This window comes from Morone saxatilis, unplaced genomic scaffold, assembly GCF_004916995.1.
Source record: "Morone saxatilis isolate NCDOM2014 unplaced genomic scaffold, NCSU_SB_2.0 Contig19, whole genome shotgun sequence".
NCBI classification, from domain to species: Eukaryota; Metazoa; Chordata; class Actinopteri; family Moronidae; genus Morone; species Morone saxatilis.
The window spans coordinates 2,179,619-2,195,047 of record NW_023339751.1 but is presented as its reverse complement, the minus strand read 5'-3'; the positions used below and the strand labels follow the sequence as shown (position 1 = coordinate 2,195,047).

Sequence of the window (15,429 nt, the reverse complement as noted above, 5' to 3'; positions counted from 1 at the left end):
GGGGGGGGGGGGGGGGATATATTCACTCATCTCAGTTTCATTTTCCTTTCTCTTCTCTCTTTAATTCAAAACTCTCCCCTCATCCTCTCCACCTCTGGCCTGCGCTACACATGTTCAACTGGCTTCAAGGCTCCCTGTAATATTTATATTCCCGGCATGGCTGGGGCTCCCACAATGCTCTGCTGTCCCAGAAGGGCATCGGCAGCATTACAGATAAACGCCGCCGCCGTGCCCTCATCGGATGAGATTCCATGCTGCCACATCGGTGTGACATGTGAAGGCCTCATAATCACGGCTCGGCATTGAGCTGAGCGCCTCTGTGCTCTGTCTGCTGTTGAAACTGCCTCCTCGCTATTGTCTGCACGCTGCTGCTGCCACGTTGCTCGCCCCCCCCTCCAGCCACTGCCTATTGAATTATTCCATATGGAAGGCCTGCGAAGTCTGTTTTGCTGAATGCGACGTGGGAACAGAAGAGAAAGTCTTTACTTATTCATTAATTCTCCTGCTGCTCGTTCTGCACTCAAGAAAGTCTAGCATCGCTGCCCGAGGAGGAGCAGGAGGAAACAGGAAGTGGATGCTAAGTGCTGCGGTACCCATGGAAACGCTTTAGAGAGGACCTCAGGAGTTTGCGACCCTGTGGGATCTGTGTCCTGCTGCCCTATTAACCCCCGCTTTGTTGTTGGGACTGTTCCTCATTTTGCAGCCCTTCAAATACTCCCACACTCAACTGCACATCCTGTAATCACTTTTACCACTTCACTTCACCCATTATGACCCTCCCCCCCTCTCTCTGCTTACTCTTTGGTACAGTCTGATGAGTCCTTTTTGACTCAGCAACCCAAACTGGCCCAGTGACCCTCAGACGTCCCAGAGTGGATGGGAGGGTGGCAGGTGGGGATGGGGGTGAGGGTTGTTAGGGAGGGGGAAACTGGAAATGGTTGTACCCAGCTGGGAGCCTGTCACCACTCAGCTGCATTAACACAGACAAACAGGAATACTTTGCCTCAGCTCACACTTTCAACTCGAGATTTTACATGTTAGAGTAAAAACCTGCTGCTCGCTGTTCCCCTGTACGGAGGGAACTACCTACAAATATTTTCATTCAGGAGTGAGTTTTTCAATAAATAGATTAATTTTTCTGACTAAAAAATAGCAAAGAATGTCGTCACAAGGTGAAATACCAGACAGTGATTCAAAGAAGGCAAATGCTCCAGGGCTACACACACTCAGTGGGCCCGAAGGCTCCACGTTCCACAGTTACTTTGAGGTTATTTCAAACTTGTTTGGTAATTTGTACCAAAAATACAGTACAACCTGTTCTTAGGTTGGCTTCTGCACATTTATGTGGTGATATGATGCTGCTATTATGCAAATAAAATGAGCTTAATCAAAAAGTGACACACAACAAACCAGGATCCAAGTGGTATTCTGCCAGATTTAATTGCAAAATATAAACAAGCTGCCTTGTGTGTTGTCTGATTCGTGCTCTGTACCTGGCAGGCACATAAAGACAACAGGGTGAATACGTAATGCACAGGAAGTGGGAGGAAACTGTCATTAGGAGCTAAAGAAATCACTCCATTGATTTAGTATTGCACTTCCATAAAGTTGGCAGACTCATGAGAGACAGATTTGAAAAAGAATGGTTAAAATCGATGCAGCAAAAGAAAGATGATTTTCAGTCCCTAATATAGGTCAGGCTCTAAAGATACTGGATCCTACACTTGATGATGCAACCAATGGCATATTTCCTGCTATGTAAAGTTAAACTCCATGTCCCAGTTTGTAACACAAGCTGTATTGTTAATAGGTCTTATGAAAAATATCAACTCCAGCTATTAAGGATGTTATGATACTCCTGGTTCGATATAGTTCACAATATGATTTATTTTTTATAACAAATTATGATCAATATTCTCCTTTATTTTCTTTATCAAATTAGAGTTCTGTTTTTACTTTAAACTGCTACTAATTGACGTAGGATGCTGAACAAACAAAGTCAAAAGTAGATTGCATCCTATGCTGTTTAAAGAGACTAAAGAAACTTCACATATTTGTAACCCTCAGCCCCGAGTGAATTTGTGAATTTGTTATCTACGACTATTCGATATGTAAAGTGCGTCGACTAAGACTTTTCTCCTCCTAACAGTTAAGCCGACTGTCAGGGGGCAGCCCTAAACCTGATCCTTTTTAAAATGTTGTAGTCACCAAGCTGAAGCAGAGATAGCTGTTTACACAGACTGAGTAGCACTTACCATGGTTAATAAACTTTATAGGTAAAATCAGTGGAATTCCTCTCTGGCGATTCTGTAATTTAAGTCAAATACTAATTTCAATCGTTTGAATTAGCATATCTTGATTTTAGGACGAGCCAGTGTTGAAAGGATGCGTACAAAGAGATCCTCCAAATGATTCATAGGAGGTCTTAATTTATGTTTTACCACTGCCATTAACTTCCATTAAAGGCAACATTAAACCGTCAGATTTCTGAATGGAGTATGGCAGGATGTTCCCAGCACCGTGCAGGCATTAATAGACAGAGTGCATCAGCGCTCGAGCTTATGATTAATGATCGTTAATCACCATTTAAGGACCAGTAAAAACAGAAGCGAGCATAAATAGCTTTTTTTATAATTCCCGAGGTTAAATCCAGTTCTGCAAAATGTGCAGATTTGAGACAGAATTTAGAGAACAGAAGCGTCTATGTCTGGGCTTGCGTTCCCACCCGGCGGCCATGTTAGAGCAGGCATCTCTGACTCTGTTGACACAGCCAGTTTATACGGCCCCCGAGGAGGTGATAGGAGTAGAAAAGGAGAAAGATAGAAAAGAGAGAGCAGTAGAAGAAGGAGGGGGGAGGTGACTCACTGATATCATAGCACTCATATGTCACTGAGTCAACAGAGCACAGTCACACGATGAAGCTCACACCAAATGAAGACGCCAAGTCTCACCCTGATAGAAATGTATGGACATGTATGGGGAGAAGCTGCTGTTAATAGATCACACTCTTGCTTCCTTTTTTCCCCCTGTCATTCCTTTCCTCCCTTTCCAACCATCATAATATTTACTGTACACTCCTGGCTACCTTGGAAAGACAGTTATGCAACGTCTCAGTGATGTACTCATGAACTGTTGAACTGAACCAGTAAAACTGTGCGACATACTTCTGCTGGAAACTTTTATCGCCTTAACAGCAGCGTGAGTGTAAACACTTCTGGACCCGGCGCTGAGCACTGGAGCTACGTAGGAGTAAACACACTGTCTGTGTCTCGCTGTATGCGCTCTGAGAGGCTAGTGGCCATACTGTCTTTGGTAATGTGTCAGGGGTGCACTGAGGAAACAGTGTGAGAGAGGCAGAGATGTGCCTCGGAGAAGCTTGGAGCCTGTTTACAGTAAACTGCTGAGTGGCTTACACTGTGTTCCTTTATGTCTGTGGCTCACCGGGGGATCGGAGGATTCACTTGTGCAAGCAAAGGTCACGAGCACACAGAGACACACACACACAAACACACACAGTGTACTTGATCCCATGTGACAAATATAGTGTATCTGTGGGGGCAGAGGGAAGGACAGAATGTATGAGAATGCAAAAGCAGTATGTGCTGTTACATGTTCTTCCAAAGAGGGTAAAATGAGTTTGGCTGTTATAGATTTTACTATTCTGTTTATACTGATGTAGTTAACACTTCAACGTAGCATCGCAGCATCGCAGCGTTACCTGAATAAAATGACAGATTTCTCTGGGTTTAAACATTGTTGATTTGAGATACACAACTCAACTACATATATAACAAAGTTCTAGAGTTTATAGACATTTTAATGCAGAAATGTTACATATTACAACTTTAAATATTTCTGGTTGTATTGCAAATCAATGAGCAACGCTGCTTCATAGCAATATTGCATTCATTGTTGCATCAATGGGATATATCTCAATATGTTTCAGGTATTGACTTTGCTTAGTAAGACCAAAACAGACATTCCTATCTATAAAAACCTAATCAATTGAGTGTTAAAATTGAATTCTTGGAACAAAAGTAGAAAATCAGCTTTCCAGCATCTCTGTGAGGCAGTACTTAAGCACTTAAACTAAATGCTAATGTCAGCATGCGAACATGCTCCCAATAACAATGCAAACATTCTGATAACAAGAAGCCTATAATGTTTACCATGTTCACCGTCTTATTGGCATGCTAATATTTGCTAAGCAGCAAAAGCGTCTTTAACTTTTCAGGCATTTGGTCATAAACCAAAGTACTGGACACATTTATTTATTGACCTAAAAGAAAAGTTAAGGGATCACCAAAGCTGGTGATAACATGAATGTCTGTACCAAAATCCCTCCAATAGTTACCGAGACTTAAGACAGAAAATGTCACCCTCATGGTGAGGCTAAAAAGTCAAAATATCGACACAGTCATTAGGAAACATACTCTGTTTTAGCTTCTCTGCTATATATCAGGATATATTAATGATAAAAAACATACCATTGGTAGAACATTTTATTGAGGGGTGGGTGATAGATAAAACCCTCTATCAAGGTATATGTACATGTATTTTATTCCAGTGCTAACATACAGTGTATATCACAATGTAATACCTTTTTATAGTTTAAGGATAGAATAGCTGGATAAGAATGTCTGTTTGGACCTAATCCTCTGAATTAAAGGTTTAATAAGTTATGGTACTTCATCACATTGATGCAAAAACCTGGTAAAAGTCCAGTATTTCCATAAAGCCACACCACGGTATAAACAGAACGCCCAAATCTGTGTGTGTCATTATATTGTCCATCCCATGTACATCTAGTGTATCGGATGCTTTGTCTCATAGTGTCTGTGAATCATCCTTACCGTTTGTCTCGGCTTGATGGACCACCAGATGGTTTCCATTCATAAGTGATCTATCACATCAGGAAATTGAGATAGTGTCAGGTAAGCTGTTAAGTTGCTTAAATGATACTCAATCATCTCCTGTGATAATTTCCAACTGTCTGGCGCTTCAAGAAGTTCGAAGCAGCCGCAAAGAATGATCTAAAGATTCCTGCATTATCCAGGTCTGTGAAAACCTGTGAAATACCGCACTCATTTGGAAATACGAGGATGAACAACTCACTACATTTTTGAATTATACCCACTTGACCCACTCCAGTGAAGCGTAGTTGAGTCATTTACAACACGAGCGCAGGCGTGAAGATTTGTATGCGGTTTCATCATCTACTTCAATCTGATATAAAGTCAGTATATCTTAAATTCATTACACAGGCAACAGAAGATGACACACTTGCCTGGCTGATCTACTGCTGTTTGGAGAATCCTCTGACAGTCATTTGCATAACCATTTCCCTTAATGCATTTGTGTGAGAATGACTCTGTCTGTGGAGTCGTAGCAGTGTGATTGTATCGGACTGTGCCGTGTGTGTTTGGCAGAGACTCGAAGCCTTCAGAATGAAAAACTGTCAGGCTCGGTTGTCCCATTGCAACTATCTCTGGCACAGCGGGACGTTGCATCCAATATGCGTTGATTTCAGGGATGAGGACAATAAATTCCCCAGACAAGAGAGTGAGATTGATAATCTTGGTTCGGATTGGTCTGGTTCAGTCATGTCTAATTACTGGTGATATATTGATCGCTTGTGTCTTCAAGCTAGCAGCAGAAAAAAAAACATCCTTATGTGGGCCATCAGAAGAAGAAGTGAGATGGGTCATGAATATTCATTTGTGTGTGAGTTAGACACTCTGTCAAAAGGGTTTATCTTGGGCGAGGACAAGAGAGCACTTGATCTGGCGCACAAAGGACAGTCTTGCTTCTCTGAATTAGCCATTTACACCACACAAATATCTGAGATGGCAGTGTGTCTGGTTTTCAGCGTCTTGTGGTGATGCCTTGTGCTCAGCTCGCATTAAGGGACTGCAAATGTAAAATAATCCTTAATTGGGTCTGTCAGAAAAGAAGCAACTCTTATATCTTCATCTTCTCGTTCTTTCCTCTTAATAACTCATTTCCAAGCGCAGTTTCTTTATGTGTATCATCAAAATCAATCGTATGAAACAGCCAAGCACAGTGTAAAGTTATCTCTTCTGGCTCCACTGAGGAGTTTTTTACACACCTTAATAATTCATCAGTATCATTTCTTAGATGTTAAGAAAAGGGAAATGAATCACGTCAACTCATTGGTTCCTTCATCCCCCGCCATTCCTGACCTCTCATCTCCGAATGTTAACAAACACTGTCCTATCTTCTTCCAGGAGGACTATGACCGCCTCAGGCCGTTGTCCTACCCAATGACCGATGTCTTCCTCATCTGCTTCTCGGTGGTTAACCCTGCCAGTTTCCAGAATGTGCGTGAAGAATGGGTGCCGGAGTTGCAGGAGTACGCGCCCAGTGTCCCCTACCTGCTCATTGGCACCCAGGTTAGTGCTCTAATGCTCTGCTCACACCACAGGCCTTCACGCTCAGCTCCTAATGGCTGCTTCTATGTATATATTTATATTCATGTGCTTGGATATTCTAGTAAGAACATACAGTAAGAAAATGTGTCACGAGATATGGCATTAAGTGCTTGACAAAACTGACACTTAGGAAGAAAGTTGCATACTTCGTAAGTTCCCACATCAACCTTGTAATACGACGTACATCGGAGAGCGCAAACATTTCTGGAGTGTATATTTGTGCAAAAATTCAGGCTAGAGAACTACAATATAAGCACCGTGTACCACCACTGATTTTAGGTGGCAATAGAAATCTAAAACAGACCCAGTGGACAGGAAACAGCGATGAAATGGCCCAACAGCTGTCCCACAACCTGGGATTTGGTTTGGTTTTATTCTGCCAGAAAAACATTTACAAACTTGTTCACATCTTTTCTAATTAAATCTAACATGGGACCTGAGTGAAATCTGTACAGGTGCACTTCTTCCTTCAGCAGACTAGAATATTTGTAGGCACAAATGCCTACCAAGTACCGTTAAGGTTTCGAAACTTTGGCATCCACTTGGTACCAAATTACCAAGGTTCTCATGACATTCCTGGTCTGTTGTGGATTGCAGTGGGTTTTTCATACATTTTCATTGCTAACAGCTGCCTGCTGCACCTGGAAACAAGCTTGATGAGAGCAGAGAGAGTGAACCAAAACAGTCATGTACTGCTCTGAAATATGCTAAAATGTTTCACAGAGCTGATGGGAAGTGCAGAATCGGGTGATAATTTTCTGACTATCTAACTACCTTTTCAAATTACACAAAGCCATGTTTTCCATTGTTAATTTAAAAATGTAAATTAGTGCAGCCTTAGGTAGAAGTGATAAAAAAATGACTTAGATACCTCTTATTGCAGTCTGAGAACTTTGAGTCTTTGAGCACAGAAGATTTGAAACATCGACTACAAACCTGGCTGCTCTGACTCATATGGGGGTTAAAGGGTCTGTGGTGGTGCTGCAGCCCTCCCTGCCTTGAAGTTAATCATTAAATCAGAAGATTTTAAACCAGCAATTACCTTGTGCAAAGATGCTAAAGCTGGGCTAATGTCTTGTGATCTTAAATAAAGGCATCACTTAACTAACGTAGATGTTAAGAGATGACACTAATCCTAAGTATTAGCGTATTTCTTAAGCCTTAAAACCCACTGCCATATGTCCTCTTAAAAAACGAGCGCTGACTTGTGGGTGATTTTTGGTCCGTGTTCCCTGGCAACCAAATGCCAGCGCAGCCAAGGCCCAGCGGTGATGAGGAGGATGGAGTGGGTGTCTGATTTATCTTGTGTCAGCTGATGTTTACTGCCCTTTTATCAGTTCCTGTCATAACTCACTTGCTGCTCCTCGGCTGGATGCTGATACGTGCACAAAAGCTTCATAACAGTGAGCCACACTGCCGCAAAATTACACCAATTAAGAAAAGGGTTAATGAAGGTTGCTCCCAGTGAGATTGTGCAGGTGGATGCATTTATCATAATTGGTTATTACAGAGAATGGGGATGGGGTGGGGGAGGTGAGTTTTGTGTGTGCTGAGCATTGCAATGAATAAAAAAAGAGTGAGGAACCTTGTGGTTGGCTATGAAATGGCTTTGCACAAGAGCAGGAAGTGTGGGCCAACATGGCTGTGTTTCAAAATGAGAAAACGGTTTTAACAGTTCAGCTCTTAGGGCTATGTTTAGGAGCCTGGAGACAAGTGCAGCAATGCTTAAATAGATGTTGACAAATGAGAGGAGTCAATAAGGAAGTTTTTAATTAATATCCTAAATGTTATAACGGTAATAGTGATGTTGATTTAGCTGAGAGGAAGTGTCCCTTTTCTCTTTCAGATTGACCTTCGCGACGACCCCAAGACCATTGCCAAACTGAATGACATGAAGGAGAAGCCCATCGCCACTGAGCAGGGACAAAAACTAGCGAAGGAGGTTTGTATGCTGCAAAAGTAAACTAATATGTAGCCGGAGAGTAGAATCTCACATTTTCACTTTCAGCGTTGACGTTAGCTGTCAGGTCCAGTTAGATTCCTGTGTGTTGATTCGACCCAGGAATGTCTCTGAAGGAATTTAATTTCTTCAGAGAAACGCCTGGAATCAGACCTCTGTACATTCTTTGCCTCCAAATGAATCCAATAATACATTCTGGGTCAACAAGGATGTCCAGAGGAGCTCAAGGCCGTGTGACGTAGATACCAAATGTGGTCTGTGATTAATCGCTCCTGTCAGGCGGAAACCGAGAATAAAAGTCATCCAGTTCAAAATTTACAATCTTGACTCATTTAAAAGTTGATATCCGTGCAGTTTTGGCAAACGAAAGATAGGATCTTAGGTGGGATTCATGTCTTGTGGGAGTCATGAAGTCTATGTGAGGCCACAGGGTTCCGTGTATGATAAATCACTCAAGTTGCAGCGATTTCCTTCAATGTGAGCATTATTTACATTATTACCTACAAGTCTGTTGTTGTAGATGACCTGTCAACATTCGAAATCCTTAAAAAACTGCTTCAGTTGGATAGAATAGTTTTTTTTTTTAAATAAATTTGCTAGATTTTAATCATGAAATGTGCCTCCTCTGTTTGTATTACATTACACTGGAGTCACAGATCTGAGCATCCATACCCGACAATCTTTGAAAAAACCCAGGAGGTTGTTTAACAAGTCCTACTGCTGTACTGATGGTATTTACAGAACTCAATAAACACATCTGCATGATAGAAACGAGTTTTAAAGGAATAGTTTGACATTTTAGTAAATCAGTTTTCCCACTTTCCTGCTCAGGTTAGATGAAAAGATTGTTACAACTGTCAAATCTGTATGCTAAATATGAGCTACTATATAGCCAGCAGCCAGTAAGCTTAGCTTAGCAAAAGGCTGGAAACAGCTGGTCTGACTCCAAAGGTAACACAATCTGCCTACCAGCTCCTCTAAAGCTCACTAATGAACATCTGTTTAATCCGTACCAAAACTGAAGTGTAAGAATGACTGCTGGACAATTTCTCACCCAGAAAGAGGCCAAGAAAACGTTCCCCTGTTTCCAGTCTTATGCTAAGCTAAGCTATCCGGCTGGTGGTGGTAGCACATAGTGACAAGAAAGATTTTTCATAGATAGCTGGGTATTTAAAGTGGTTAGCTCTGTGACTTGAGAGAGGACAGATATCTATGTTGGTCAGTCTAATCAGTTAAAACTACAACCAACAGCAGAGCGTTCCTGCTCGGAAAGCCAACTCCTACTCAGACCAGACATTAAAGGTATATTTAGATGCCAGTTAGTCAAAGACCATATCAGTCAGTCAGAGGTGTCTGTAAATGTCTTTACAGAGACATGACGATTTACAATTTAGACACAAGATTAACATGTAAAATTGCCATCACACTTATATAATGGTGCGTGTCTGAAAGGTATTTTTGTGTTGAGGTATTTCTATTTCTTGAAGTACAACATGTTATACAGCAGATTGTTTTTCTGCGGTTGAGTCGGCTCCATAAAAACAATGATCCTCCCCATATTAGCTCTGCTCACTACTCACCATTAGCAGCTAAAGTTACCCCATAATATTAACCAAAGCCAAAGCAAATGATATATTATTACACTGCTGGTCACATACAATCATAGCATTAAGACTCAGTCAGTCTGCTGGAAGTGGTTTCTCTGGACAGTTTCTCTGTGCTCATGGCACATGATATGAAAATATGATTTTAATGAGCATGATTTGTGCCCTCAGACATAGTTTGGACGTCAATCCTGGTCCAGGATGCAACTTATAACAAGTGTGATGTAAAAACTTGAAGCCTTTTTAAGTCATTTAATGTGGAAATTATAACTTTTTTAAAGAAAAAAATGTATCAGAAGACTGTTTGACTTGAGGGGATCTTTAAAAAATGTCACCCAGTAATGTCATTTGAACAAACTATACGTAATGTAAAGTCATTTTGACTGTTATATATGCCATCCTAAAGAAATCAAAGAAGAAAACACTATTCAGTCACATTTTACAGGGGGTTTTATGTCCTGGTCCTTGGACAAGAAATAGCTCAGCAGGCTAAACAACACAATTAACACTAAAAACAACATAAAACATGACAAAAGTTAAAGCATCCGAGTCAAATGAAGCCCTGTAGCCGCCAGGCTGGACAGCTGAAGTTGAGAAGACGTGGGAGTTCTGACTTCCTGAATTACAGCTCTATTAAATCATTTTATTATTAAAACAGAAGCATATGTCCCTCCCACCTCCGAAAACAATGGATTGAGAGTAGAGATATCACGATAACCGATACTACGGTGCCAATTCGATGACAACGTTCTGAAAGTCATATTAAGAGAGTATATCTACAGTCTCACTATAATAACTACTGCTAGACCATCATATTGTACTGCAATATCTTAACTGATGGTCCGTGTGTTTTCCTTTCTCCCGTCAGATTGGTGCATGTTGCTATGTGGAGTGTTCAGCTTTGACCCAGAAGGGCCTGAAGACGGTGTTCGACGAGGCCATCATTGCAATCCTGGCTCCCAAGAAGAAGAAGGGAGCTCTGAAGAGAAGACTGGGACCCCGCTGCATCAACTGCTGTCTGATCACGTGATACATAAACCCACGGATCATTCAGCAGCAAACCATAAACCAAACCTGGACTGAAGGCAAAAGAAAAATGCACAAAAGAGAGGACTGAAAAGGACAAAATAAGAGCTACTTTTAAGCTGCAGGGCTCTTAAAAGGCCATAACTCTCTCCTGCTGTCCAACTCGAGTTGAGGATGCAGTTTACTACCAAAGGAGCACAAAACCCAAGTCAGTCTCTTCGTCAAAAAGACTTTTTGCCTCAAAAGTACCTTCTTTTATAACCATTTTTAATCATTTTTCCTGTACAAAATTGTTGTACGCTGTCATACAAAAAAAAATGACGTTGCAGTTTAAAGAGAAATGCTACATTTTAAGGAGTTCATATTATTTCTATGGTTTTGAAAGCTACATTATTGATTTGTGAAGTTCTCGATAGAAGAGCAGATCAGGAGAGATGTTAAAGAATGAGAGGCTGACTTAAGTGACACTGTGACAGTGGCCAGAATATACAGGTTTTGTTTTTTATTTCAAGACTCTGTCGGCCCACAAAGTCTGTCTTCAGTTGTTTGACCTGCAAATTCAACCACACAAGGTGCTGTGCGTTGTGTGGGGAGAACACAAATGAGTGAAATGCTGTTCAGTCGACACATTTTGGACCTGGAACTGTATTATTTTAAAGTTTGAAGGTCATGTTTTTTGCCTTATGAAAACCCCATTATTTTATAGTGTGGCATGCCAAAACATACTGTAAGTTAGGACCGGGGCTGAGGTCTTCATCAGGAACTGAAGAGGTCTATTATCCATTTTTAAAATATATATTATCCAGAGTTTATGATTCTATATCTCTAAAATAGAGATGATCTAGTCTGTGCAAACATTTTATCAACCGATAGCTTTCTTTTTCTGTTTTAATTTTGTTATCCTGCAATAACGTGTTTTATCCTTTTATCACCTTAAGAAGGTTTATGAGAGAGAAGAAGAGGGATCTCATTTTAGAAATGAAACTCTGATTCATATCCAACGTCCAAAGAATCGAATGCACACTTTCATCAGAATCAGCTGGCTAAGGTGACCCAATACTGTACATCTAATGCACAACATGAAGCACAGTCAGCGCCACTTCATTTCCCGACACAACAAAGCACATTCCTCCGCTTTTAAACGCTGCCTCTCTCCCAGAAAAGGCTGATTGAAGCACACTGTTCCATCAGGCACACGTATGAGCAAAGCACATAATTTTACCTGCACAATCACAGTCCGTTCATATCAAATATCAGCTTTCATGATTGATTGAAATGGTACAAGAAAGGGTTGCAGCCGTTGGCACCATCGACATATAAAAGACTTCCTCCCTCTGTACAAAAAATTAAGCCAAAATATCCTGGTGACGTTATTTGGAGCCAGGGTCTGCGCAGTAGTGATCGGGGTTGGGCTCAGCTGTAAATCATGATGTGAAACCCCCTTTTTGTAGCTTAAAAAAACTAATTTTAACCAAACTTGTCAGAAAAATAGTGTGATAAGAACTACCTAAAATGACATAAACCATCTTTGGGAAGAATGTATTTAAGTATATTTTGATGGAGACAGCAGGTTTTATGACCTATCCTGCAGTCAGCCACCAGGAGGCGATCCAGATGTTTTGGCTTCACTTTTGGGGAGCTGTCATGTCTTCCATCTTTATATTTGTGGATGGTTGGCACCAGCTGTTCGTAAATTCAAACTTGACCTAGTTTATTGTTTGTAAAGTGGAAATTTACACATCGCTAAATTAAAATGGGTTGAACCAGAGAAACTACACAAAGATAAAGTTAGCTTACAAAGATGTGTCAAGTATTTTTCAAGTAAAAGAAGTATCTATCTGACCTGACACTTCAATATGTTTAATAATTATGTAAACTGGGAAGATTTAAACAGAAATAAAACAATGAACCTCAGATTACGAATGAGGTTAACAGAATATGTTAAGCCAATAGTCTTAAAGACTCAATGACTGGTTACATTGGTTATGTAACCCATAAATTGGATATTTGCCAGTCATTCTAAAACGTATGAATACTACTGACTCTGAGAAACATGTTTCTCTCCCTGTTTGCATATATGAATAAATCAAAGTCAAACCTGCCATTAGAAATGTATCAGCACTTTTTATTAATTTTATTGAAGTTTAATATATCACTTGACCCCCTAAAATGTATTTTTGGCAGTTTCAGCCCTTGTAAATGCCATTAGAGTCAGAGGAACCAGATGTTTTCACAGATTATCTATCTCATGTTCTACTGTCAGGATATTGTGAAAGTTTCAGTAAATATGATGAAAAATATTTTCATAAAAATTACATACTGCAGCTTTAAACAACGAGCAGTCAATAAGAACTTTACACACAAACTTAGAGATGGATTTACGAATAGCTGCTGCAACCCAACATATAGAAGTCAGTCCTTCAGTAGTTTAAAATAACCACCATATTACAAGTTAAGATGTCCTCACGTGACAGCTGTGAAGAGTTTTATATAATATATGGAAACAACATTACAACCACGTACCAATCCTGTAGTAACAGGTTATCCCCTAAGATACAAATTGAGATAATATGTGAAGTTTACGAGGATTTAGAGAATAGTTAAAATATTTATGAGCCCCTTATGAGACAACTATATGCAAAAAAGGTTTCAGGCCTACATGTCTATAATACTGTGGGTGATAACTTGAGGCTTTTTCTTGCAACCAAACATCCAAAAATATCAGCTCTTCTTGTTTTTACGCAGCTTTTTCTACCATTTTTAATCAAAGGTGCCAACTCTTGCTAAATGACTTCAGTTAACTTTTCTGTTCAGAGTCAGATATGATGATTGATCAAAGCTTTAATGTAAAAGGTGCTCCTCTCTGTCCCAGCCTGCATTGTATAAACTTTCTTTCTGAGTGGACTGCAGGGTGAACCGCTTTCCCTCTCGGACAGTTTTGCTTGCTTGCATTTGTGTGTGTGAAGGTCCACCCTCAGGATCCAGGACCTATAAGTGCCGCAGCCACCGATGCATTCTCCCATTGATGCTCCTCTCTTCTCAATAAATGTGTTTACTGTGTTAATAAGCTGGCTTGGAGGGTTTAACTTGAAGAGTGTCGGGAAGTGTTTATTCCCAGAACGAAGGCCGTTCACGTTTATTATAGGTCACACGTCATCACTGCGTCGACGTGATAAACAACAGAATCCAACTCTGAGGAACAAATCCTTCATGTTCATTTGTGGTTGCTTTGATATTCTTTGTTTAGAAAGTTTGCTTTTTCTCTTAAAGTTGGTGACATTGGATTCATTTCCACTTTCTGCCTGTACACGCATGAGTTGTGTTGATCTCCGGAGCGTGAGCGCCACTCGCTGACCACCTTTTTTACACAGACTCTCCCTCACCTTTCTGCTTTTTACTGGGTTGTTAGAGGGCACTTTATCATGCCCTTTTACTCTACTTCACATTTGTATAGTTTCCCATCTCAGAGGTACTTGAACCATTGGACACTCACTGTTGCTATTGGGGATTTATTCAGATGCTCTTGTTTCACAGTTTAATGAAGCATCTCAAAAACGTATATTAAGGCCCATTCATGAGGTCAATGCATCATTAATAGGCCACTTCTAAATGCATTTTCACTCTTTACTATTAGTATGCATATGTTATCTAATGCAGGGACCCCTCTTCTATCTTTGTGTACCTGACAACCCCTGACGTGAATTTTATGGATATTTCGTATTATATTCAATGCAGAGATTAGTTTTCCTGAACTTTTTTTTAACAATCTTCTCTCGGTTTTGTATTTTTATTTTTATTTTTTATTTTTGACAACTTCAGTGTTTTTTTTCCCTGGTTAGTCATTGTTCTGTTAGTTCTTAGGGTTGTTTGAACTTGGACGAGGCTGTTTATCAGAGAGTACAAATGAATATTTCATTTAGTTTTCTTTTTTTTTTCATTTTCACAGAAATGATTAAAATGCTGAGATATAGGCCTACAGTGTATTATATGTATGTTTTTTTACACCCCTTAAAATCAATCATGACCCCCTGTGAAGCGTTGGCGCCCCGTAGTCGGGGTCCCTATCCCCAGGTTGGGAAACACTGATGTAACCTCTCATTAGCTGAGCAGGTAGGTGGAGGAGAAGCAGCAGTTTGGAGATATTTCAACCAACTTTTACAACATTTTATTACAATCAGAAAGCGAGGAACGTCTGATGAAAATAAAACATGTTTTTTAAGTCATCGTTAGAACTGTAACGGTATTATTAAATACTCATATCGCTTCTTGGTATCAGCAAGGACCCAAATTCCCAAAAAATCCTCTCTCTTTCTGCACTCATGTCCCATTAATGCATGTTACTAACTTCACTTCTTCCCCGGAGTTCTTGTGCTTTCTCGTCTCGCAG

The 15,429-nt window shown here is 40.4% G+C and overlaps 1 protein-coding gene across 1 annotated transcript in view; it reads left to right on the top strand.

The window, feature by feature from the left end:
- Nucleotides 1-14,109, top strand: part of LOC118329143 (rho-related GTP-binding protein RhoQ) — a 17,110-nt gene extending 3,001 nt beyond the window's left edge. Inside the window, exons 3-5 of the mRNA XM_035663121.1 lie at nt 6,249-6,413; nt 8,299-8,394; nt 10,885-14,109. Coding sequence (XP_035519014.1) covers nt 6,249-6,413; nt 8,299-8,394; nt 10,885-11,046 — 423 coding nt within the window. The 3' untranslated portion in view covers nt 11,047-14,109. The remainder of the gene's footprint in view (nt 1-6,248; nt 6,414-8,298; nt 8,395-10,884) is intronic.
- Nucleotides 14,110-15,429: the final 1,320 nt, after the last annotated feature.